Genomic DNA, 24889 nt, shown 5'->3' with positions numbered 1-24889 from the left:
GAGCTCCTTGTTCCACGACGGTTCCCCTCGCGAGCAATGCTCGCGCGCTATGACGCTGCCTGAAACAAGTTCATTGTTTGGGCTCAGCGGAGCACGACACACGGATCGAATCAAACGCCCCTTCCGTCTGGCAAGGATAACCCCCCGACGAGGAGACACACCGCAGCTGGTAGCCTTTTCGAAAATGTCGAGCGCATCACGTTCTGACCCAGGTCGCAACCAAAACGTCTAGCGAATGTATGTAGCACGATCCTGCACAAAAATCCAAGAGCGAATGTAGTTACCTTCCTTGAAAAAGGAGAGGTTCCCTCCGTAACTCAGCACGAATGTATCGCTCTTGTGAAACACTACTTGCGCTCTTCATACACACACAACATTGCTAATCGTGGACGCTGGAGTTCGGTAGATTCCGTCTTCCTAGCTGCTAAAAATGTGCACAACTGTTAATTGCATTGCCGACACTTACAAAACATCAGACTATATGAAGCACCTTCCCTGCGTACTTGACTTACATGAACAATATTTCACGGAAAGAACGCAGTACATTCGAGAAGTAAAGGGGAAGAGTCGGTTGTGACCTAAGAAAGGATGCTATGACTGCTCTTACTCTTTGCGACCTGTCAAATGGAACTAGTAGCATTTTCAGACTGTTCGCTGATGACGCTGTTGCTTACGAAAAAGTATGATCACTGAACATATGTAAGAAAAAATCTAAAAATGACGTAGACACAGTTTTCGTTTGGTACTGTGAAAGATATAGGGTGTTAATCGTTCAAACCACGGGTGGGCAACCGGTGGTCCGTGAGCCGGATCCGGCCCGCGACTGGTTTCAGTGCGGCCCGCGAAAAAAATTCCACCCGGTACGCATATTCGGATATCTTCGCCGACGATCGGCTCGACTCGCTTCGGGTTTCCAGCTCATGATGCAGACCGGCGAAAGCTCTGCTTATTCAGCGCATGTGCAGCGCCGTTTTACCGCCACTGGATTTGGACAACAAAGAGAAACATCTTTAGTTTACGGCAAATAATGGAGAAGTGTTACGAGTGGATCAGGGAATTGTATCTATGCTTTATAGATCTAGAAAAGGCATATGACCGGGTTCCTAGGAGGAAGTTATTGTCTGTTCTACGAGATTATGGAATAGGAGGCAAAGTTTTGCAAGCAATTAAAGGTCTTTACATAGATAGTCAGGCAGCAGTTAGAGTCGACGGTAAATTGAGTGCATGGTTCAGAGTAGTTTCAGGGGTAAGACAAGGCTGCAACCTGACTTCACTGTTGTTCATATTATTTATGGATTATATGTTGAAAACAATAGACTGGCTGGGTGAGATTAAGATATGTGAACACAAAATAAGCAGTCTCGCATATGCGGATGACTTAGTTGTGATGGCAGATTCGATTGAAAGTTTGGAAAGTAATATTTCAGAGCTAGATCAGAAATGTAAGGACTATGGTATGAAGATCAGCATCTCCAAAAGGAAAGTAATGTCAGTGGGAAAGAGATATAAACGGATTGAGTGCCAAATAGGAGGAACAAAGTTAGAACAGGTGGACGGTTTCAAGTACTTCGGATGCATATTCTCACAGGATGGCAACACAGTGAAAGAACTGGAAGCGAGGTGTCGCGAAGCTGATGCAGTGAGCGCTCAGCGACGATCTACTCTCTTCTGCAAGAAGGAAGTCAGTACCAAAACTAAGTTATCTGTGCACCGTTCGATCTTTCGACCAACTTTGTTATATGGGAGCGAAAGCTGGGTGGACTCAGGTTACCTTATCAACAAGGTTGAGGTTACGGATATGAAAGTAGCTAGGATGATTGCAGGTACTAGTAGATGGGAACAATGGCAGGAGGGTGTCCACAATGAGGAAATCAAAGAAAAACTGGGAATGAACTCTATAGATGTAGCAGTCAGGGCGAACAGGCTTAGATTAGGGTCATGTTACACGCATGGGAGAAGCAACGTTACCCAAGAGACTCATGGGTTCAACAGTAGAGGGTAGGAGGAGTCGGGGTGGACCAAGAAGGTACCTGGATTCGGTTAAGAAGGATTTTGAAGTAATAGGCTTAACATCAGAAGAGGCACCAATGTTAGCACTGAATAGGGGATCATGGAGGAATTTTATAAGGGGGACTATGCTCTAGACTGAACGGTGAAAGGCATAATCAGTCTTAAATGATAATGATGATGATGATGATGATGATGATGAGAGAAACATGTCTCCACTATGAGTGCGAAGTTGTGGGCCACGTATGTAGAGTGGGGGAAACCACTCACTACTTTGCGCGGGTGAGGGGAGAAGTATTTTCACCTCTGGACCAGTGCTGACAACACACACACACACACACACGTCGTTTACTGCTTTCTGTCTACATCTGTGCTATCACATTAGTAGATGACAAACGTTGGTAACAGGCGACTGCACGCGAAACGTGTTGATCTGAATAACGGAAGCAGAGGCCATAACTAGGTATCTGTTGTCATTTCACATGTTAAGTTAAATGCTAGTTTTTTGTTAATTTCGTGCGTTTCCGTATATCTTTACTGAGTTCACACGCATTCAGATGAGAAAAGTAGATGCAGCTGAATGTCGTAAAATGCAGGAGAAATGGAAGGAGGATTATATCTTTATCATGTACAAAGATGAACCTGTTTAGCTGTTGTGTTGCGAACCACTATGTGTGTGAAAGACTATAATAATATGAAAACGCACTTTTCTACGAAACACGTTGCCCAACAACAGAGCAGTTGCCGAAATACAGTGTTAAAATATTGTTTTCCAATTTGGACAAGCAACAGTAAATGTTTGCCAAACGGAGGACGCGGTACGATCATTCGGTTAAAGCTAGTTTTATAATAAGTAGCAAAACTGCCAAATCATTAAAGCCTTTTGCTGGGAGAAAATTCGTAAACGCGTGTCTTTTGGACATTGCAGATGTACTGTGTTCCAATAAAGAAAAATAATCCACACAAATAAGTTTATCGAGACTAACGACAAAATGTTGTGTTGGTTGATGACATTAAAAACAGTGTGGGTGATCGTGCTGTCAGATTCGAGGCATTTCCGACCACTTGGGACGAGAGTTCTGATCTGTCACACAGCTCAGTTACAAATTGCTGTTCGTGGAATCGATGTGGAGTACAATGCAACGGAAGAATTATTAGGATTACAGCCATTAAAAGGAACCACTACTGGTGAAGATATTTTTGAAGAAGCGAAAAACATCTCGATACGGGGTGATTCTTCCAGAGAAGATAACAGCAAACGGCCACGTTTTATAACGCTGTTTATTTACATAAACCGCGCCGTTACCGGATTTTAACCGACGGCTCGTTCACGTTAAGAAACTGTTTTGTTGTAATTTACTTTAGTTTTCACTTTTTATTTCCCTTTATAGTGAAAATTCCTTGGAGTGGTGGTTTCGTCAACAATTCTGCGCCATTACGTTGCAGTGCTGACTGTGTGTGTTCATGCATCAACGAAGCTCTTTTTTGATATATATGTACGCACATAATGTAAAGCATCACTCACACACACCGAAAAGTTTTGACACGTGGAAGAATGTATACAAAGATAAGAATATCACCACCATTGTTGCCGTGCCTGCGGATTTTTCATAAGTACTGCTCAATTGCTTGTGTTCCTCATCGATCATACGTGAAACTCCCTTCACGCAGGAATTCAGACCCATTCTGCCGGTGCTGTCACCGCTGCCAAAATGGTGCGGATGTTCATAGAACATTTGGATGGTAAGCATTGGGAAAAAAAGCCGTAACGCTGTTGAGTACATTTAGACAACCAGTATTTGAAATACACTGTTGTAGTGCCTCCAGCGTATCTTTCGTGAAGGTCTATAAGAGATTATGGCGCACATGGGAAGTCGCCAAATTAACAAGGAAAATGCTTGAGGTGTGCTAAAATAATCACAAATTTTACCAGTGGACGGTGTGCAGATGGAAGTACGAATCCGTGAATCGAATCTGCATGTAGGCTCTACGGCATTTGTGTAATTGTGTGGGAGATGTTTGTAAGTCTTTAAGTTTGATCCTTATCTTCGCTGGTCATCACGGCTCAGTTCGAAGCGGGACTCGTCACTGAAGGCAATTCCACTCCAGCCAATGAGATTCCAGAACGAAGACGTGTCTGGAGACTCCCCGGACAGCATTAGTGTCACCTGCCATACGGCCTGACAACCATGAATGATACTCGTAGTTCTCGGATGCCATTTATTTTCATTTCAGAACCCCTTTGGTTGTCATTCCCACAACACTTACAACACAGCGGTACGTCGACGATATTCTACGCCCCGTTTCTGTTGCTCCTCATGGCAGGCCATCCTGGACTTTTATTTCAGCAAGAGTTTCTACTGCTTTTCTTCGTGCTGACCAAAGACTGCGCTGGCCAGCAAGGTGGTCTGCTCTCTTCCAAATTTACACCGTCCAGCCAGCTCGGGGTTCTGACGATCTAACGTGCGAATTGGACAGAATTTAGCACGATATCCTTCAGGAGGACATCCAACAACTCTGTCAACCGATGTCAAGCCGAATAACTGCTTGCATAACGGCCAGAGGTGGACCAACGCGTTATTCACTTGCTCAGTTTGTGAAGTTCTTTCCCTTGAATAAATTATCCAGTTTTTCTGAAATTGTAATCATTTATTTGTCTGTGCATGTACATGACATCTACCGATTTCTTTCCCATTCAGATGATTCCTTAGTGGTGCGTCTTTATTTTTTTTTTTACCTTAAAATGTATAAGAATTCTATAGTGCCTCTATGTTACTAGTATTGTAAAATTTCTTCTTTCTCATCAGCCTAAATGGAACTGGATAACTCGTCAGGAAAGTACGATGAAATACACTCCTGGAAATGGAAAAAAGAACACATTGACACCGGTGTGTCAGACCCACCATACTTGCTCCGGACACTACGAGAGGGCTGTACAAGCAATGATCACACGCACGGCACAGCGGACACACCAGGAACCGCGGTGTTGGCCACCGAATGGCGCTAGCAGCGCAGCATTTGTGCACCGCCGCCGTCAGTGTCAGCCAGTTTGCCGTGGCATACGGAGCTCCATCGCAGTCTTTAACACTGGTAGCATGCCGCGACAGCGTGGACGTGAACCGTATGTGCAGTTGACGGACTTTGAGCGAGGGCGTATAGTGGCCATGCGGGAGGCCGGGTGGACGTACCGCCGAATTGCTCAACACGTGGGCCGTGAGGTCTCCACAGTACATCGATGTTGTCGCCAGTGGTCGGCGGAAGGTGCACGTGCCCGTCGACCTGGGACCGGACCGCAGCGACGCACGGATGCACGCCAAGACCGTAGGATCCTACGCAGTACCGTAGGGGACCGCACCGCCACTTCCCAGCAAATTAGGGACACTGTTGCTCCTGGGGTATCGGCGAGGACCATTCGCAACCGTCTCCATGAAGCTGGGCTACGGTCCCGCACACCGTTAGGCCGTCTTCCGCTCACGCCCCAACATCGTGCAGCCCGCCTCCAGTGGTGTCGCGACAGGCGTGAATGGAGGGACGAATGGAGACGTGTCGTCTTCAGCGATGAGAGTCGCTTCTGCCTTGGTGCCAATGATGGTCGTATGCGTGTTTGGCGCCGTGCAGGTGAGCGCCACAATCAGGACTGCATACGACCGAGGCACACAGGGCCAACACCCGGCATCATGGTGTGGGGAGCGATCTCCTACACTGGCCGTACACCACTGGTGATCGTCGAGGGGACACTGAATAGTGCACGGTACATCCAAACCGTCATCGAACCCATCGTTCTACCATTCCTAGACCGGCAAGGGAACTTGCTGTTCCAACAGGACAATGCACGTCCGCATGTATCCCGTGCCACCCAACGTGCTCTAGAAGGTGTAAGTCAACTACCCTGGCCAGCAAGATCTCCGGATCTGTCCCCCATTGAGCATGTTTGGGACTGGATGAAGCGTCGTCTCATGCGGTCTGCACGTCCAGCACGAACGCTGGTCCAACTGAGGCGCCAGGTGGAAATGGCATGGCAAGCCGTTCCACAGGACTACATCCAGCATCTCTACGATCGTCTCCATGGGAGAATAGCAGCCTGCATTGCTGCGAAAGGTGGATATACACTGTACTAGTGCCGACATTGTGCATGCTCTGTTGCCTGTGTCTATGTGCCTGTGGTTCTGTCAGTGTGATCATGTGATGTATCTGACCCCAGGAATGTGTCAATAAAGTTTCCCCTTCCTGGGACAATGAATTCACGGTGTTCTTATTTCAATTTCCAGGAGTGTATATAGAGGCCGGCCGTTGTGGCCGAGCGGTTCTAGGCGCTTCAGTTCGGAGCCACGCGGCTGATACGGTCGCAGGTTCGAATTCTGCCTTCGACATGGATGTGTGTGATGTCTTTAGGTTAGTTACGTTTAAGTAGTTCTAAGTCTAGGGGACTGATGACCTTAGATGTTAAGTCTCATAGTGCTTAGAGACATTTGCATTTGAAATACATAGAACTTCTTATCTGTCAAGATGCATGTAGCCTAATTTACGTCTTCGCGTAATGCTGTCATTACTAAACAAGGAATTTTAATTCACATTAATGTTCGAGTTTTTGTAACGTAAGATACCTAAGATGCTGGACGAGCACATCTCTTTCTGCCGTTATAAAGGCGAGAGGAAACCTGGCAAGAGGCACCCTTGTTTTTACCCAAACCTCCAGTATATGGTTTCTAATTCTGCTACATGATGCTGCTGGGCAACATTGGCTGCAATATGCACTGTGGTCAGTACGGGATGGACAATGGCTGGACCATTTGTCTGATGCAGCTTTCGAGACGCGAATCTGTTTACCGCTGTCCAGAACCGGGACAACGATCTCGTGCATCTCCCCTATACACCCACTTGCACTAACACTAATGCACAGCTGGTAGCTCAAGATCAAAGTAATGGGCACTTGTTCGGGGGGATCACTGTGTCTCCTTTAGGCAAACTTCACAGTTCGCTGAGTTTTAGTTAACTGTTTGTCTCCTCGTTGTTATTTGTGTAGTTTTCAATCCAAAGATTTGTTTGATTTAGCTCTCACACTAGTCTGTACTGTGCAAGCCTCTTCGTCTTTGCGTAACCATTGCATCCTAATGGACTACTTACTGTTGTCAGTCTTTGGTCCCCCACTAAAATTTCCTTCCTATTTGTAAGTGGCGACCGGAGGTCATGTGCTAGTTTGCGACAGCGCATTATAAGTATCGCATTTAAGTAATGCCAATGCTCTTCGAATGTAGGCCAGAGATTGCATTAAAAGTACGCCATTTCTTTTCGAATGCACGCTGGTTTGCAAATAAGACGGACCAGAACATGTTTTGTAGTGCTCTCTCCATAATAACCATAAACCAGAGTCGAGTCCTGAAATGACGGTTAGCCAAGCCACGATCAAAGCAGAGCAGGGGCGCAGCTGTCTGTTTTCGACTGCGCATTCTCTGATGTGATGTCATCCCTTGCGATACTGTGGGTACTCGTTTCTCACAGCACCAGGTCAGTATTATTCTTTGAAAGCACGTGTAAAGTTTAGGGCAAGCAACATGGCGAATTCTGTAGATGATCTGCTAAAGAGACCCATTTCCAGTAGACCTTTGGAGGAGGTAATGAGTAGAAGCATGCAGATGTCCCTTTCAGGTTCCTAGAATATTTTGCGTGAGTGTTTCGTAGGAAAAGGTAAAAGCCTCTCTAAGGAGTTTAGTGCATGAGAGATTTTTGAGCAGCACTTGACATGTCGGTTTTGTGTCTCGGTGGTCAAGTACACTGACTGGTACTTTGTGAATTTGGGTTCAATTCCTGAAACTACCATCAGTTTCTTTCCATTTTATTTTATTCCTCGCAATGTTAAACGATTAATTATAAAATTTAAATATATTTGAACAGTTCAATTTATGTACATAAAGTTAATATATTCAATGTACTTACGATTACTATCCTTGTAAGTCCAAAGGCTATATGTGGTGTTACACAAGGAATTTTAGTAGGGAAGTGTATGAAAAGATTTGGATCTGCAGTTGTAATATTTTAAATGCACTTTCCTGCTTTCCATATTTTTGTTATTGGAGAACAGTGGTGTGTGTGATACAAGGAAGAGTAGGGTGGGGGGGGAGAAAGGTCTAGGATATATCAAGCCATTAATTTAAAAAAAGGTAGAGGGAATCATAAACATATGAACGACATACTTGGTATTAGAGCCTCATGTAAAGCTAATAAAACAACAATATTAAGTCACGACGACATAGTGAAACACAGTCTGTTTACTCGTAGAGTATGAGGATTTTTTTAGCATTAGCTGCGGCATGGGCGCCGTGGCGCAGTGGTCAAGTGCACTGCCTGGCAATTAATTGGGTCGGCTTTGATTTCCGCAGCTACCATAATTTTTTACTTCATTTTATTTTATTCCACAGAGTCTTAAACTACACTCGTGGAAATTGAAATAAGAACACCGTGAATTCATTGTCCCAGGAAGGGGAAACTTTATTGACACATTCCTGGGGTCAGATACATCACATGATCACACTGACAGAACCACAGGCACATAGACACAGGCAACAGAGCATGCACAATGTCGGCACTAGTACAGTGTATATCCACCTTTCGCAGCAATGCAGGCTGCTATTCTCCCATGGAGACGATCGTAGAGATGCTGGATGTAGTCCTGTGGAACGGCTTGCCATGCCATTTCCACCTGGCGCCTCAGTTGGACCAGCGTTCGTGCTGGACGTGCAGACCGCGTGAGACGACGCTTCATCCAGTCCCAAACATGCTCAATGGGGGACAGATCCGAAGATCTTGCTGGCCAGGGTAGTTGACTTACACCTTCTAGAGCACGTTGGGTGGCACGGGATACATGCGGACGTGCATTGTCCTGCTGGAACAGCAAGTTCCCTTGCCGGTCTAGGAATGGTAGAACGATGGGTTCGATGACGGTTTGGATGTACCGTGCACTATTCAGTGTCCCCTCGACGATCACCAGTGGTGTACGGCCAGTGTAGGAGATCGCTCCCCACACCATGATGCCGGGTGTTGGCCCTGTGTGCCTCGGTCGTATGCAGTCCTGATTGTGGCGCTCACCTGCACGGCGCCAAACACGCATACGACCATCATTGGCACCAAGGCAGAAGCGACTCTCATCGCTGAAGACGACACGTCTCCATTCGTCCCTCCATTCACGCCTGTCGCGACACCACTGGAGGCGGGCTGCACGATGTTGGGGCGTGAGCGGAAGACGGCCTAACGGTGTGCGGGACCGTAGCCCAGCTTCATGGAGACGGTTGCGAATGGTCCTCGCCGATACCCCAGGAGCAACAGTGTCCCTAATTTGCTGGGAAGTGGCGGTGCGGTCCCCTACGGCACTGCGTAGGATCCTACGGTCTTGGCGTGCATCCGTGCGTCGCTGCGGTCCGGTCCCAGGTCGACGGGCACGTGCACCTTCCGCCGACCACTGGCGACAACATCGATGTACTGTGGAGACCTCACGCCCCACGTGTTGAGCAATTCGGCGGTACGTCCACCCGGCCTCCCGCATGCCCACTATACGCCCTCGCTCAAAGTCCGTCAACTGCACATACGGTTCACGTCCACGCTGTCGCGGCATGCTACCAGTGTTAAAGACTGCGATGGAGCTCCGTATGCCACGGCAAACTGGCTTACACTGACGGCGGCGGTGCACAAATGCTGCGCAGCTAGCGCCATTCGACGGCCAACACCGCGGTTCCTGGTGTGTCCGCTGTGCCGTGCGTGTGATCATTGCTTGTACAGCCCTCTCGCAGTGTCCGGAGCAAGTATGGTGGGTCTGACACACCGGTGTCAATGTGTTCTTTTTTCCATTTCCAGGAGTGTATTAATTATAAAATTATTTTAGCACATTGCTGAAATTTTGCACGAGCTGACCCGCTCTCTCTTGTATCTCTCTTGTATTTCTACAGATTTAAAGAGAGCTGCCATTCGTTATAGCAAGGGGAAATTTTGTACATATATTTGTGCATTTCCCTACGAGGATTCAACGACGAAAATTCCCTGTAGCAACAGCGTCATCAGCGTCAATATGATAGTGCTGCTGGCCCTGTCTGATAATTTGTTTATGCGTATTGAGAACATTATCAGTCCAACTATGTTTTCTTCGGAGACTCCTGTCATTACTTTAATTTCTGTAGAACATTCGTCGTCTAGCATAACGTATGTGGTCCCATTAATCAAATGTTCTCATATGCAATGGCATACCTGTTAGGTACTCACTACGATCTTATCTCGGTTAGCAGTCAACGATATGCTACAGCGTCGAACGTTTTTCGAATACCAAAGGCAACCAAACAACCGAGAAACTTCCTGGCAGCTTAAAACTGTGCTGGACCGAGACTCAAGCCCAGGTCATCGCCTTTTCGTGGGAACGCTCTAGGGACTCAGCTATACGGGAATGACTGATGACCTATCCTCGCAGCTTTACTTCCGCCGGTACCTCTCCCTTGCTCTTCAAACGTTCTCGTTCGTAACATGGGACTAGCGATTCCAGGAGAAAGGATTCTTGAGAAGTGGTTTAGCCATAGCCTAGGGGATTGTTTCCAGAATGAATTTTCACTCCGCAGTGGAGTGAGCGATGAGAGGTTGTGAGGATAGGTCGTGAGTATGTCTGAATGGCTCAGTCGGTAGAGCGTTGCCGGCACATAGTTTTAATTTGCTGGGAAGTTACAATTGATTCTGGAATTACTAGTTTACTTGGAAGAAGAGAGAACGAGAGAGAGTGTGGGCAGGTCGCCAGTGTGTGGTGTGTGTTGGTGTTGCAGCACTGGAACGGGTGCAGGCCGAGTGCCGCTCCGAGTGTGACAGCCCCGCCTCTTGCAGCTCCGGCCGCAGCCCGCCGCCGCCGCCCTCCGAAGGACTCGGCCGCAGGCACAGGTAGGCACTCACTGCCCGGCCGCCAGGATAACTCCGAGCAGCTTACTGGCAAGTCAGTTGGCGCCGCTGCTACAGCCTCAGTTACCAACATTGATCCACTTACCGTGTTAACAACGCGACGGCTGGTGCTTGCCACAAGGATTCGCTACTCCTATTACGTATGTGTGCAGGACGCTATCCTCTTATTGCACCTGTAGTGCCTCTGACAGTGGACATCTCGTCACATAGTACTGATAGTACAGTCTGATCTACACATCGACTCATTTACTACACTAGCAGTGCAGTGGCCAATGTTAGCCAGAAGGACTTCACTACTTGTGTTGTGCACGCACAGGGGACACACTTCTCTTACCGTGTCTGTCTCCTGTCTGACAGAGCGACCATAGTAAGCACTTCCTGCAGTTCACTCTACTTAGGAGAGGCAAAACAAAGTTCGATAACACAACAAACACAGTCCGAGGGCATACTGAAAAGTGATGCATCCCTCCCAGCGAGAGAACAGTTTGTTGATACTGCCACTGTAGCATGTTTGATTTTGTTGATGGAGCCATAACCTCAACTCTGGCTACATCCCTTCATCACTGTTAAAGTGAAGTCCTCAAAGGTATTTTTAAGTTTTGAAAACAAAAATTGGATGGGGCGAAGTCGGGACTGTATTGATGATGACTGATGACAGTGAACCCAAGGCGCCGGGTTGTTGCAGACGTTGCTGAAATCGTTTTACGTTCTGGCATTGTCATGCTGAAGGAGAGGGTGCTCCACTTGTGGATGGACTTCCCGAATTCGTGCTTTCAGTTTTCTGACCTCTTTCTCACGCACTGACATAATTACGTGCACGCCGTCATGTTACGTGCTACAGTACAGTTCAGAGCCTTCTGGTGGCAGGTGGTTGCAACTTGCGTCAGTGAAGCGAGAAAGTCGACCGAATAATACGCATGACATATAATGCCTCAACCGATATTGAGAACAGAATAAAAAATTCGGAGCCACTACTTTTCCGAACGCCTTGGTAAATGCAAAGTCGCTTTCATTCTCCCTGGAATCAGATAATTGTATATTTACAGGGTGTGCGAGCAATGTATTCTGCCCGTAAGAGAGAGAGAATAAATTCTGTTTATTTAGCTCTCTAACTCGCATATCACATAATTCACTTGCAGTCCTGGTAACTTCATTCATTAGTCCACTTATTTCACGGTACTTTACATTTCTGATGATAAATGATAGCTTTAGATCTCATGGAACATTTTATTTTATGACGCTCTAAGTGTATTCTGTGAAATCTACTTCCCTGCTTCGCTACTAAGTGGTTTGCCTCGATCGTCTCCGCAAAGTTCGTTTACCGCCTTTTTGGAAGTACTTGGGACCCAGGTGAGATTGGAGTGATTGAGACGTACACGAACCATGAGTTTCGCCATGCACTTTGATTTCCTGAATTCACTTCAAGCCAACCACTTGTTTTATGGAGCCACTAAGAGAAGTGTACCAGTCCATTCGGGACTTCTCCTATGCCTACAGAGCCAGACAAAGTAGGTAGTATTCAGCTTGGCTCCAGGGTACGTACAAATTCAGGACGATGAAGGGAGGAACATTAGGGTTTTGCGATCCATCAACGACGACGCCATTAAAGTTTGACGATATGCTAGGATTGTGGATGGAAGAGGAAGGATGCGTAAGGAAATCGGCCGATTACTTATGAAAGGAACCATTCCCGCATTGAACTTAAGTGATTTAGGGCAATCTGAAGACGAGTACATATATTTGTATAAATCTTGCTTCTAAAATTAATAAAAATCAACTAAGAGTATTCTCTTCTTCCTCCAGAAGAAATTCAGGTCAGAAAGGGTAAAGCGTGTTCAGAATGTATGCTGACGAAAAATCAATACATGAAACAAAATAATGTAAATGATTAGTTGTTTGTATTGATAAGAACCCCACCAGCTGAAAGTCATAAGCTACAAATCTCCTTAAATGTCTAAATTCAGCAACTTTTCCTAGACGGATAATAGCGACCTTTCGGGACGAAAATGTCAAAAAGTTGATTTACTTCTCTTATTATCGTTCACCGACGTATTATGCCAGTATACTCTGGGGCAGCTCTTCATTAAGGAAGAAACTGTTTGTGCCACGGTAGAGTGCAATAATGGTAAAATGTGGTGTGGCGTTCACCACTCTAGATCCTCTTGCAGATGGCTCATTAAACAGTTGTGAACGCTGACAAGGACTCTCGCAATTAAGTTTAAAGAAAGTTTAAAGGAATGTGAGGGAAAACGTTTGAAAAGTTCAAAATTTATAATCGTTTTGGGTTAGGATATTGTTGTAAACCTGAGGGATAACGTAAACTTTCCCTCCTTTGAGAGGAACTGGATACCAAACTAAAATTCGGAAGGCGTTTACATTTAGTATCTAAAAAACACTAAACTAAACTCCGTCCGAACAGGCCATGAAGGCCCAACGGGACCGACCGGCCCCCGGATCATCCTCAGACCACAGACGTCACTGGATGCGGATATGGAGGGACATGTGGTCAGCACACCGCTCTCCCGGCCGTATGTCAGTTTGCGAGACCGGAGCCGCTACTTCTCAGTCAAGTAGCTCCTCAGTTTGCCTCACAAGGGCTGAGTGCACCACGCTTGCTAACAGCGCTCGGCAGACTGGATAGTCACCCATCCAAGTGCTAGCCCAGCACGACAGCGCTTAGCTTCGGTGATCTGACGGGAACCGATGTTACCACTGCGGCAAGGCCATTGGCTTACATTTAGTATCACCTGCCAAAATAGAGCACAAGGACATTGAAAAATTGTGTATTGTCGTCTCACCAGAGAATACGCCAAAAACAATGCAGTCTGCTGCGTCCTTCCACCGGGGTGGGAACTTCCTCGTCGAAGGTCAGTATCACAAAGTAAGCGCAGTTAGTTTCTCCGACCCCAGATTGCTGACCCACACTTTCAGCCATTCATCCACAAGTATGACTGATTAAAGAGAACAGCAGATTGTACCACGCTAGGTAACGGCATGTTTCCTCGGCTGCTGGGCCCAGGTGGTAAGACATTGGACACACATTTTGGAGGTAGGTGGCTCAAATGACCGTTCTGCCGCCCAGGTGTACTTTCCCATAGACATTTTGAGGTGAAGATCAAATATTTCCTTATCCTTCCGCGGTCACAACTTATGGTTAGTCTCCAATGACCTCGACGTCGACAGGATGTTAATCCGCAGTCTTCCTTCCTCCGTTTCCCTGAGTACATACATGCCCTACAAGCAAGCAGAATATCACCCCCTTGCGCTGACTCTGTTAGCAGAATAGGAAGTTCTGAACAGACTGGGACCGTCTCTCTATTGGCTACATGGGGCTACTGTTTAGCTTGAAGTGCATTCAAGAAGTCAAAGTGCTTGGCGTAACTAATGGCTCATATAAGACTCATTCACTCCAGTATCCTCAGCGCTGCGCACATAAGACTCATTCACTCCAGTATCCTCAGCGCTGCTCCTTCCTCCACGGTGAATTCATTCCGTAAACGCATTTTGAGAACATGATCAAGATAAATTATCGAGTAGCTATATCAAGAGACGGACCTCTAAGAATAAACTGCTTATCAACAAGTTTTTGCAGAATGTGTAATTTTTACCCGATATAAACCGCACCATTTGTGTTTGTAGACACAGCAATTATCGTGGAACAAGTCAACTTAATAAAATTACCACAGGCTGTCATGTAGACTGTATTCCTCTCTGTCCAAATCGCAAATTGAAATTACGCTTTTTCACGTTTCTCAGTATTAAGCTATATCAAGAGACGGACCTCTAAGAATAAACTGCTTATCAACAAGTTTTTGCAGAATGTGTAATTTTTACCCGATATAAACCGCACCATTTGTGTTTGTAGACACAGCAATTATCGTGGAACAAGTCAACTTAATAAAATTACCACAGGCTGTCATGTAGACTGTATTCCTCTCTGTCCAAATCGCAAATTGAAATTACGCTTTTTCACGTTTCTCAGTATTAATAAGCGAATGAAGAATTTAAAAAAAAATCATGGGTCCACCCTTAGTTTAATTTGACGGCTAAGCCGAGGTTACTGTCATCATCTCACATGAGGACACTCACGAGAAAGCACGAGACTTGACTGCATGAGCTGCTCTGATATTCTCCTTTAAATTCTGTAGGAAATTACAGACCATCCAACACTTCGGAAATAGAGCCCATTGCCTCAAACACCACGTGCACAACGTCACCTCGTAAAGTAATATTTAAAGATGTTTCAATCAGTTAAGAAACTAAATAATTTGAGATGTTATCCTTCAGTTACGATATTTAAAAAAGCTGTCCCTCGTACTTTAATTATGTCTCTCAGATGCGTCTTTTTAGCATGAAAAAAAAATAACAAAGACAAGACTGGATCCTCCCTGGCTATAAATTCGGTTTAAAGATCAAAATTCATGATAAACGGAGGACAGTTTAAGATCTGAGGTTGCGTTCTCGGAGCCACTTTGGACGCGCGACAATCGGTTTGTGATGCTATTGGCTAAATTATTGCTCAATAATGTCTCCGAATAAAAGTACAGGTGTTTCAAAATGATTCATCGGATACCATACGACCATAATTCTATACGAATGAAGACAGAAACTTGTGGTATTTTTTAACCAACCCATAGCATTATAAAGTTTTTATTTTCAAAAGAACCGTCTGATTTTTAAAAGGGTTTATCTCTTACACGCATGCAGATATAACCTTGGGAGACCTTTACAATTACGTTTAAGATCAAAGTTTTCATTTCCCTGTTCAATATGCCCTCCACCAAACTCATCAAAAACTTACAGCTGATAGTCAAACTCATCCCATACTTTTGAAGGTATGTCTCTAGTTATTGCATTCACTGCTTTTGCCATGAGGAGTTGCAGCCGACCCAACGTTGCTGGAAGTAAAGTCTTTCACAAACCCCATAAAACAAAGTATCACACCATGAGGTCAGGCCAGCTTTGTGGCCAACGGGGCACTGCTAGATTCGTATCCATCCTTCCGGTCTATCCGTCGTTGAGGCATCAAGTTGTTAAGAAATGGTCTTACATGTAGATTCCAGCGCGGTGGTGCTCCATGTCCTGTTGAAAAATGAACTTTTCTGTATATTCTCGCAGTCGTAGAAAAAGCCCGCTCGCCAAAATATGCAGGTACCTTTTTTCTCTTTTTTTGTGGCATGTTGTGTCCAAAAAACCTGATCGTCTTTGGATATTTTTTCTTCTGGAGTGGCGAGGTGTGAGAAATGGGTTCACTTTATTGTGTATTTGCTTGCTGAGGGACTTGGACTCTCTGTGGGTCCTTGAGTCCTTTGAGGCTGTCGGTTAGGTGGTCGTGCGAGTGACTGACAGTAACCATTTACATGTAAAACACCGAATAACGGAGGATTGCATCATCTTTGATGGTCTTGTGGGGGTGCAATAATGGCTAGAGGCACCTTGTATTTGTGCCAGTGTTGTAGTAGGGCCTGGCCTACATTCGCAAGTTGGCGGAAATTTCCCCGATACTCGTCTAATTTGTGAAAAAAACGAATTGCCTGGTCTTTTATCTTCTCAGCGACGTATTTTTCTACAGTCAGCTCGCGTATTTCTCTCATCCCGGCGCACCGTGGGGCGCCTAGACTCCACTTCAAACGCCTGTTCTGTAGTGGTTGCAAACTGCGTATATTAGTCACATGTTGTTCCCCAAGACGTCGAGTCGTACAGCAGGGAGGGTTGTACCGTTTTTCTATAAAGTTTTAATTTCGTTGACGGGTTTAGATTCCTGTTCGTGAAAAACGGCGTGAGTGCCTGGAGCATCTTCATAATATTCAGTTTTTTATCTTGTATGTGTGGGGTAGAAGTCATCCTTTTATCCAGTATCACTCCCAGGTATTTCGTCGTCATAGTCCAGGGTACTGGCTGTCCATTGATGGTAAGTCGCGTCCTCAGTTCCGGCCGTTTCTTCGTAAACAGTATTGCTGCAGTTTTCTTAGGGTTCAGGGTGATTTTATTGCTCTTTGCCCATTGTTCGGTGACGACAAGTTGTCGCTGCATCCTGCTGACAAGTTGTTCTATGTTCCTTCCAGAGGTTACGACGTACAGGTACCTGATCCCTGAACGAGCGTGCAATTCAACCAGCTGACCCATGCAGACCCTTTCCGGCAACTACATGAATCGGTAACAAAATTAAAAGTTTTACTAAATCTTAATCATCATTGCTGAAGAAGATACGTCCTGCTTAAATCCAATGCGTCTTTCTCGAAACACCTTGCGAACTGTGATATGTTTAGACTTTGTGGGAACTTCTCGACGACTTGGCCATTAAACGTCAGATAGTGACCTTCCTCAGTACTAAAATGTACTGTCGTTCTGAAGGCTGTCCTAGTTCTTGAGGTCATCGCGGTTGTTCCATGTTTCATTAATTGCAAAGTCATACGTCAGCAAGTCTCTCTTATTTCCATAGTTTGCCTAGAAAGTTGTGCAGATACGCAAAGGAATGGCCTTGTGCTCTTCTGTTCGCAAACCGCTTCCTTGCAGACATCTTGTGTTATGCGCGAATCTTCAGGCGGCGGTGTGTTGCCTAGATTCTCTAAGGCGATGAAGCGGTTATCAGCAGTAACATCAGCGCAATATATCTTACTTTTCTCGAGTCTACTGTAATGTAAAGGCGGTAATTTCTGTACCTTGAATTGATGATCAGCCCTCCTTGAACGTATGTGGCCGCTTTCATCTTCTCGAGCCATTTATGGCTTCTGTATCCCACAATGAGCGGCGAAAATAGCACAAGCGTCGCGCTTTTGAATGCTACTTTATCATTCAGCCGCGCAGGACCGTGGTACATTCTCTAATAAAATGTCTTTACGGAGCAGAGGACTGTTTCATATAGTAATGACAATATCCTTGTCCTTTCCGTTTCGCTGTTAAATCCCATTTAATTCGTTATATTTTCAGATCTATGTTCCATTACCGCAGGTTAAATTTTTCGTGTTTACCCTGAATCACTTGAGACAAATGTCGGAATATCATCCTCCGAAAGGCCAGAGCCCATTTCTGTCTCGACCTTGTCCAGTTACGCTAGCGGTCTGTTTTTAATGACTTCCAAGTCGATAGAGAGTGACACTGTAACCTCTTTGCTCCCCATCTTTCTATCTTTTTAATGTTCAGTTTTCTAACCAACAGCTAATTTTTCCTCTGATCCTCTCTGTCACCTGTTCACTGGAATCAGGTTATCGGTGTAGTTAGTTGTTCTCTCCCATTTCGTCACACTTGCATGTTTCGGCATATCTCTCTACATTACTAATCAAAATTGCAACACAGAAGTTTCAAATTAGCCTTAAGGATAGCTACAGCCCTTTCCTGTGACTAGTAGCGGTATCAGACTCGGCGATTCTTAAAATAGCAAGGCATCGACACGAGCGGAAAAAAGGTCACAGCACAAAAGCTTCTGTGGGGTGTAAGGTGGCTTAATGACACATTGCGGCCAAATTCCATCACAATTCTGCCCAGCGCCACCGTGGACGTATTAGAGGATGGGAAGCACGTCACACTCCTTACTCAAATTTCAGCCCTTCTTTTGACGCCTCTGTGATGGAGATCAGAACCACGACGCTCAGCGTCGAAACTACGCGGTTTCCTTATGGGCGGTCGAGGAAAACGTTTGAGACGCACCGCCGCTCAGTATCGACAAGAAAAGTCCCCCGGGGGGTGGCATAAAGGGCGCCAATGAAACCACTCCTCAACTTCTGGTGTTGCCTGTTGCTACACATTTTGCGGTTGAGAGCGATGAGGAACAGAGCGACGTTCTTGACCACCTTTGACACTGCTGAAACTCTGCGGACGATTCAACCTTGCTCCAAGGACACCGTGAGCCTGCAACCCCACTGAAGATAATGTCACCCGTTTGCAGTGTAGCCCGACCGAACTTTTGTTCTGGTGTACAGTGTGGAACCACTAGGAATCGTTCAAGAACGTTCGAAAAAAATTTGAGCGTGGTCCAAAGAAGCAAAGGGTGTTTATGCCTTTTCAGCCATCCTGTTTCGCGTCCTCCTGTGACATAATTACAGGTGATGCGACATTGACACATGCTTAGAATAAAATGGCAAAAAGGCCATTCGAGGCGCCCCCAATTCGCCAACACCTTTGGTGCCCCCCCCCCCCCCCCACACGCCTTTGTTACGCACTTTAAAAATGTACCTGTACAGAGACAGCCAACCATTGATTCCTAGGCGCCGGTGTGACAGAAAACCATTTCACCCCTCAGATGAGTGGCGCTACGTCGCTATACAACCCCTGCTGGCCGTATGCGAAATGCGAGGGATGTTGACACGGATTCCTGCCACGTCAGCTCCTAGAAATCAGTGATTAGCTGTCTGTATATGAACATTTTTAAATTGCCCAACATCGATGTGTGTGTGGCACCAAGGATGCTGCTGAACTGGCTCTGTGAACTGTCGTTTTCGACGGCGAAATGTGTGGGAATCGACGCCCCAAAGGAAAGAATGGTTTCATTGGCGCTCTTTATGCCACCTCTTGAAGCTTTCTCGTGTTGATCCTAAGCGACGATATGACTGAAACATTTTCCTCGGCCACCCTCAAGAAAACAAGGCAATTCCAACGCTGGGTGTCGCGATTTCTGACCCCCCAGGCGTCAAAAGAAGGGTTCTAATGTGGGTAAGAGGAGCGGTGGAGGCTGTGATTCACTTCCCATCGTGTGACTGGTCCACAGTGGCGTTGGGCATAATTGTGGTGAAATTTGGTGCCAATGTGACAACATTAACTCACCTTACAGCTCACATGAACTTCTGAGATCGTGTCGACACGCTGCTGTTTGAAGCGTTGCTGAGACTGAGAGTGAAATCGCTGGGCCACATGCTTTTGTACCACTGCAGAGAAATTTGAGACAAAAATCAAAGTTCTGCGTCTCAGTGAGACGATTGCGAGTTTTAGAAAAAGTGACTCTTTAATTGTTGCAGTGTAGAACGGAAATATCCTTCGGCGTTGTGAACACTTTCACTTACACTACGTACATTGCTAACCATTGTAATATCAATACCACGGAGGGCGCCATAGACTAAATTTTGCTTACAGTGAAATATAGTGCAGTAGAAACATCAAATGGTTAAATCTGTAGGTGATTTGGGATTGTATGGACTTTATTACGCGAAGCTGCCACCTCTGGCAGCAACAATGGCCATCGAGTGCAACTGACCTTACATGACATAAAGGTACGCCACTGAATACTACTTCAGTTAGGTGCCAGAGTTCATTAGTCGTTGTGGGTGACGAGTGGCGGCGTGCCAGTGCCTCAGCAGCCCATGACCAGACGTTCTAAGTGGCTGATAAATTTGGAGTACCTGCCTTCGATGGAAACAGTCGAATACCATTTACATCGAGGTAGGACAGGGCAGCACAGCCAATGTGCGGTCTCGCATACCTTGTTGAAAGATGACATCGTCTAAACCTCAAATACAGGGCATAGCCATGGGCCTCAATAAGTCAGAAACATCACAGTTACTGTCTAAGTTACCGGCTATGCGAAAAAGGGATGATGGTGTTGTATGTGCAATGGCGCCCCGCACCACAGTGTGGACAGTGTCTTGAAAGGAGGATGTAAGATGAACATCAACAAAAGCAAATCGAAGATAATGGAATGTAGCCGAATTAAATCTAGCGATGCTAAGGGAATTGGATTGGGAAATGAGACACTTAAAGTGGTAAATGAGTTTTTCCATTTAGGCAGCAAAATAACTGATGATGGTCGAAGTAGAGAGGATATAAAATATAGACTGGCAATGGAAAGAGAAATATTTCTAAAAAAGAGAAATCTGTTTACATCGAGTATACATTTAAGTGTCAGGAACTCTTTTCTGAAATTATTTGCACGGAGAGCATGGGAGAGGATGTTGTTTGGGTGGCCAGTATCCTCATTCTACAACACAAATGCTCATGTGGATTAATACGCTCCTTTATTTACATGAACATTTACTTAACTTCAATAGCGTCCGTGTGTTGTGATACAAGCTAATTAGTAGTAGTCCTCTTGCAGACAATATCGATAATCTTGCTATTACAAACTTTAGTCTCACTGCTGGTGAAGTACAAGTCCTGCTGTGGTCACTAATCTGATCGCTGTGAACTGTCGAAGCCTGTGATGAACTATATCCGCTCCGCGAGTGTACTGACAGACGCCAACTAGATGAATGAATCAATGAGTTGAGACCAAGCGCTTGAGTGACGCCCTGCGGTCAGCGGCGGCGGCGGCCTAAATACATGCTGTCGAGAGGGCGTTGGTGGAGTGTTGCTTGTAGTGTCTCTGGCCTCTCTCGTCATAGGCGCGCTTGATCCGGCGCCTACTATCGATCTTTTCCGACCAGTGTGCTGGCGACATCTTACACCAGCACAGAGTGTAACCATGATGGAAGTGAAACATGGGCGATAAACAGCTTAGATAAGAAGAGAATGGAATTTTTGAAATATGGTGTGAATGCTGAAGATTAGATGGATGTAGATCACGTAACAAAAGAGGAGCTACTGAACAAAACTGGGGAGAAAAGAAATTTGTGGCACAACATGACTAGAAGAACGGATCGGTTGGTAGGACACATTCTGAGACATCATGGGATCAGCAGTTTAGTACTGGGCGGAAGTGTGAGAGGTAAAAATCATAGAGGGAGACCAAGAGATAAATACAGTAAGCAGATACAGAAGGATGCTGATTGCATTAGTTACTCAGAGATAAATAGACTTGCCCAGGACAGAGTAGCTTTGAGAGCTGTATCAAACCATCTTCGGACGACAGCATCGACACGACCGCTTCTGACACTGAGCTCGTATGACGATGAAAACTGCAAACTCATCACGTCGATTGTGATGCTGTTCATAAAACCGGTACTCGTCTAAAAAGACGCCGCGTTGTCTATTACCACTCGTGCGTCTAGTGCTGTCGCTGGGGCACCACCGTCGGCGCTCCACCCTCTGTTGTCGTGTCAAGGGTGGCCGCGACAAAGGTGTTGACAGCCGATGGTGCTCCACATGTCGTCACACTGTCCCTGTGGTTACTTTCCTGCTTCCCATATCGTGATTCAAGGTACACGACGTGGCTGCACGAACCTACACTGCCGAACGAACAAGATGTCTGTTCTCTTGGGCACTAGCGCCTTCAGATCCTGCGCGGCGTTGAATACGGCCATCTCTGAACTCATCGAATCCATATCTGCGTGACAGTTGTGGGATTCCAACCAACGCGATCAGTGATATCGCGGAACGATAAAGAGCTGTCGAGACAGGCTATCTAATTCCGCATCTTGCTAGTAGTCTTTCTCCTTTTCTACAAAACATAAGAACACAACTTCCTCACAACAGTTCATTGAAAAAGCTCCACTGTTAATTATTTTCTTACACCTACGTACTTTGCACAGTTTCGCTGAAGTGCTAGTCATTTTCGTATCCAGGCATGAATAAGGGGCGATCAAAAACTTTCCGTTCACAGCCTGTACAGTCGAGAATCGGTATGCTAATAAGGCAAAATCGCCATGAACATTGATATAACCATCCCACCGACTCACCAGGTCGAAGGTACCTGTTTGATAAAACACCGTGTCCTATTGCATGAAGAACTACGTAACTGCCTGCTACACATCGTCGACCGACAGGAATCGTCGGCCCTTCAGTGCCTTTTTTAAGGGAACGAAGAGGTGAAATCGCATGGGGAGAGATCAGAACTACAGGGCGGGTGTTGAAGTGTCTCCCACTTGATTTAGGTTAACTGCTGCGTTATGACATTTTTGCGATATGAGAACGTGCGTTATCGTGACCAGCAGGAACTTGGCGCACCATTCCACAACGGTGGTTTCCGACAGACGTGCTGGCCCGTATACGTTCTCCACTGGATGTCTACTAGTCTTTGTCCGGAGGAGGAGGAGAAAGAGGAGATTAGTGTTTAACGACCCATCGACAACGACGTCATTAGAGATGGAGCACAAGCTAGGATTAGGGAAGGATGGAGAAGGAAAGCGGTCGTGTCCTTTCGAAGGAACCACCCTGGCATTTGCCTTAAGCCATTTATGGAATCATGGAAAACCTAAATCAGGATGGCCAAATGCGGATTTGGATCATCGTCGTCCCGAATGCGAGTCCACTGCGCTACGTTTCTCGGTTTGTCCTCCGGCAGCCAAGAAAAGAATAACAGCACGTTGGTCCTGTTTGGATGCATTTGGTAATAAAGTCATTTATTGCACGGAGGTCGAAAAGACCGGTATGCCACACTAATATCTTGCGTATATATTGGTGTTTATACACGCGCATCGTAGCCGCGCTACGTTGCATACACACTGCAGCAATGTCCTCAAACAGAAACTTTTTCATCCCCTCTTCTAATACTTTTAACGCCAAATTGAAGTTCGTTGCATGTCACCTTCACACTCTCACAATTTTAGTGGCTACGTGTTGTTCAAAAAAATGTGTGTGAAATCTTATGGGACTTAACTGCTAAGGTCATCACTCCCTAAGCTTACACACTACTTAACCTAAATTTTCCTAAGGACAAACACACACACCCATGCCCGAGGGAGGACTCGAACCTCCGCCGCGACCAGCCTTACAGTGCTACGTGTTGAATCATACCAATAGCTTTAAGAAAATGTGATAATGGAAAATGAAAAGAATCAACAACCTATGACATAGAGCTTAAAAATGTTAACGTTACCTCCTCTAGGTTTACTGTGCTCTTAGTTCAGCGTAACGAAGAACCCATTTTCTACACTACGAAAGCATCAGTTTGGAAGCATCTATCCTTGTCCACTCCAGGTGGGCAGTGTTTCTGAAGTCAAAGAAAGCTGATTTTAGTTGCACCTTGTTAACATTGTTTCAGGAGCGTCGATACGGGTGCATCCGGCTCTGACTACCCACAACAGAATTCCTGAGTCATCGCAGCCATGCAACCCGGCAACGACTCGACAACAAGCGTGTTTCCAGTCTTCACTGTACATATGTATATATATAAATCTTTTTGTATTACACTTCCTTATAAACACTGATAAGCACTATTCGAGGAACAGCGTTACATACTGTGCCATCCTCAGGTTCTCCAACGCATGTTGTTACAAATTAAAACTGAAGACTGAAGCCGTGTATCTTTACAGTACTGTACATTGACAGTGGTCAAAATAGAAAAGTGATGTTTGTAGCGGACAAAAGAGCAATTACGTTGCAGCTGAGGGTATCAGTCAATGCAAGTTCCTATGCCTGCTCATCGTCCAGAAAAACACAGAATTGTCCTACAGATTATGTTCTGTCTAACACAGTTATCTTGTACTGGCGGTTTAATAGACTGCTAGCAACGCCACATTAAGGATCAGTGCAGACTATTTACATGACTGATTTCGGCATATTAGTTTAAACTTCACAGACGGTTTTTCGCGGAAGATTTTTCTGTGCATTGGTACAGTTTCGCACTATCATGTAAACACAAAACTTTGGTACACTAACTTACACGTCTACATTGAAATTTGCATTGTGTCAAATTATATTTTATTACGAGGTACTCACGTATTAACTTCATAATTATTGACACACAAGTGAACTCTGAAGAAGAGAATGTCTGAATCTTGTAATATTTATTCTATAAATATGCACTAATGGCAAAAAACTAGAATAGTATCCTCATAACTACAAATACAGTCTAGTATTTTTTGTATTTGCCTCCACTCTATCACGTTACAAGAGATTATGTTAAAATTATTTTTATTTTCATATGCAGTCACATTTACGTTTTAGATTATCCTCACATTTAAAAATAAAAAAATAATGCTTTTGTGTAATTTGGCATATCTCATGTAAAATACTTTCACTAATATGAAATAATGACGTAATAAAAATAATCATGACAATGTGCTGTACAACAAGACCACATGTTGCCGTTCCTTAAAACTTACTATACTGGACATTATGTAACAGTAAAGCAAAATAACAGCCTCACAAGGTC

At 45.4% G+C, this 24889-nt stretch overlaps 1 protein-coding gene across 1 annotated transcript in view; it reads left to right on the top strand.

The window, feature by feature from the left end:
- Window positions 1-24685, top strand: part of LOC126146505 (transmembrane inner ear expressed protein) — a 59843-nt gene extending 35158 nt beyond the window's left edge. The window contains exons 4-5 of the mRNA XM_049915625.1: window positions 10800-10911; window positions 23777-24685. Of these exons, the coding sequence (XP_049771582.1) occupies window positions 10800-10911; window positions 23777-23828 (164 nt within the window). The 3' untranslated portion in view covers window positions 23829-24685. The remainder of the gene's footprint in view (window positions 1-10799; window positions 10912-23776) is intronic.
- The last annotated feature ends 204 nt before the right edge of the window (window positions 24686-24889 follow it).

Source organism: Schistocerca cancellata, chromosome 2 (assembly GCF_023864275.1).
Source record: "Schistocerca cancellata isolate TAMUIC-IGC-003103 chromosome 2, iqSchCanc2.1, whole genome shotgun sequence".
Classification (NCBI taxonomy): Eukaryota; Metazoa; Arthropoda; class Insecta; order Orthoptera; family Acrididae; genus Schistocerca; species Schistocerca cancellata.
This window is presented reverse-complemented; position numbering and strand designations above follow the sequence as displayed.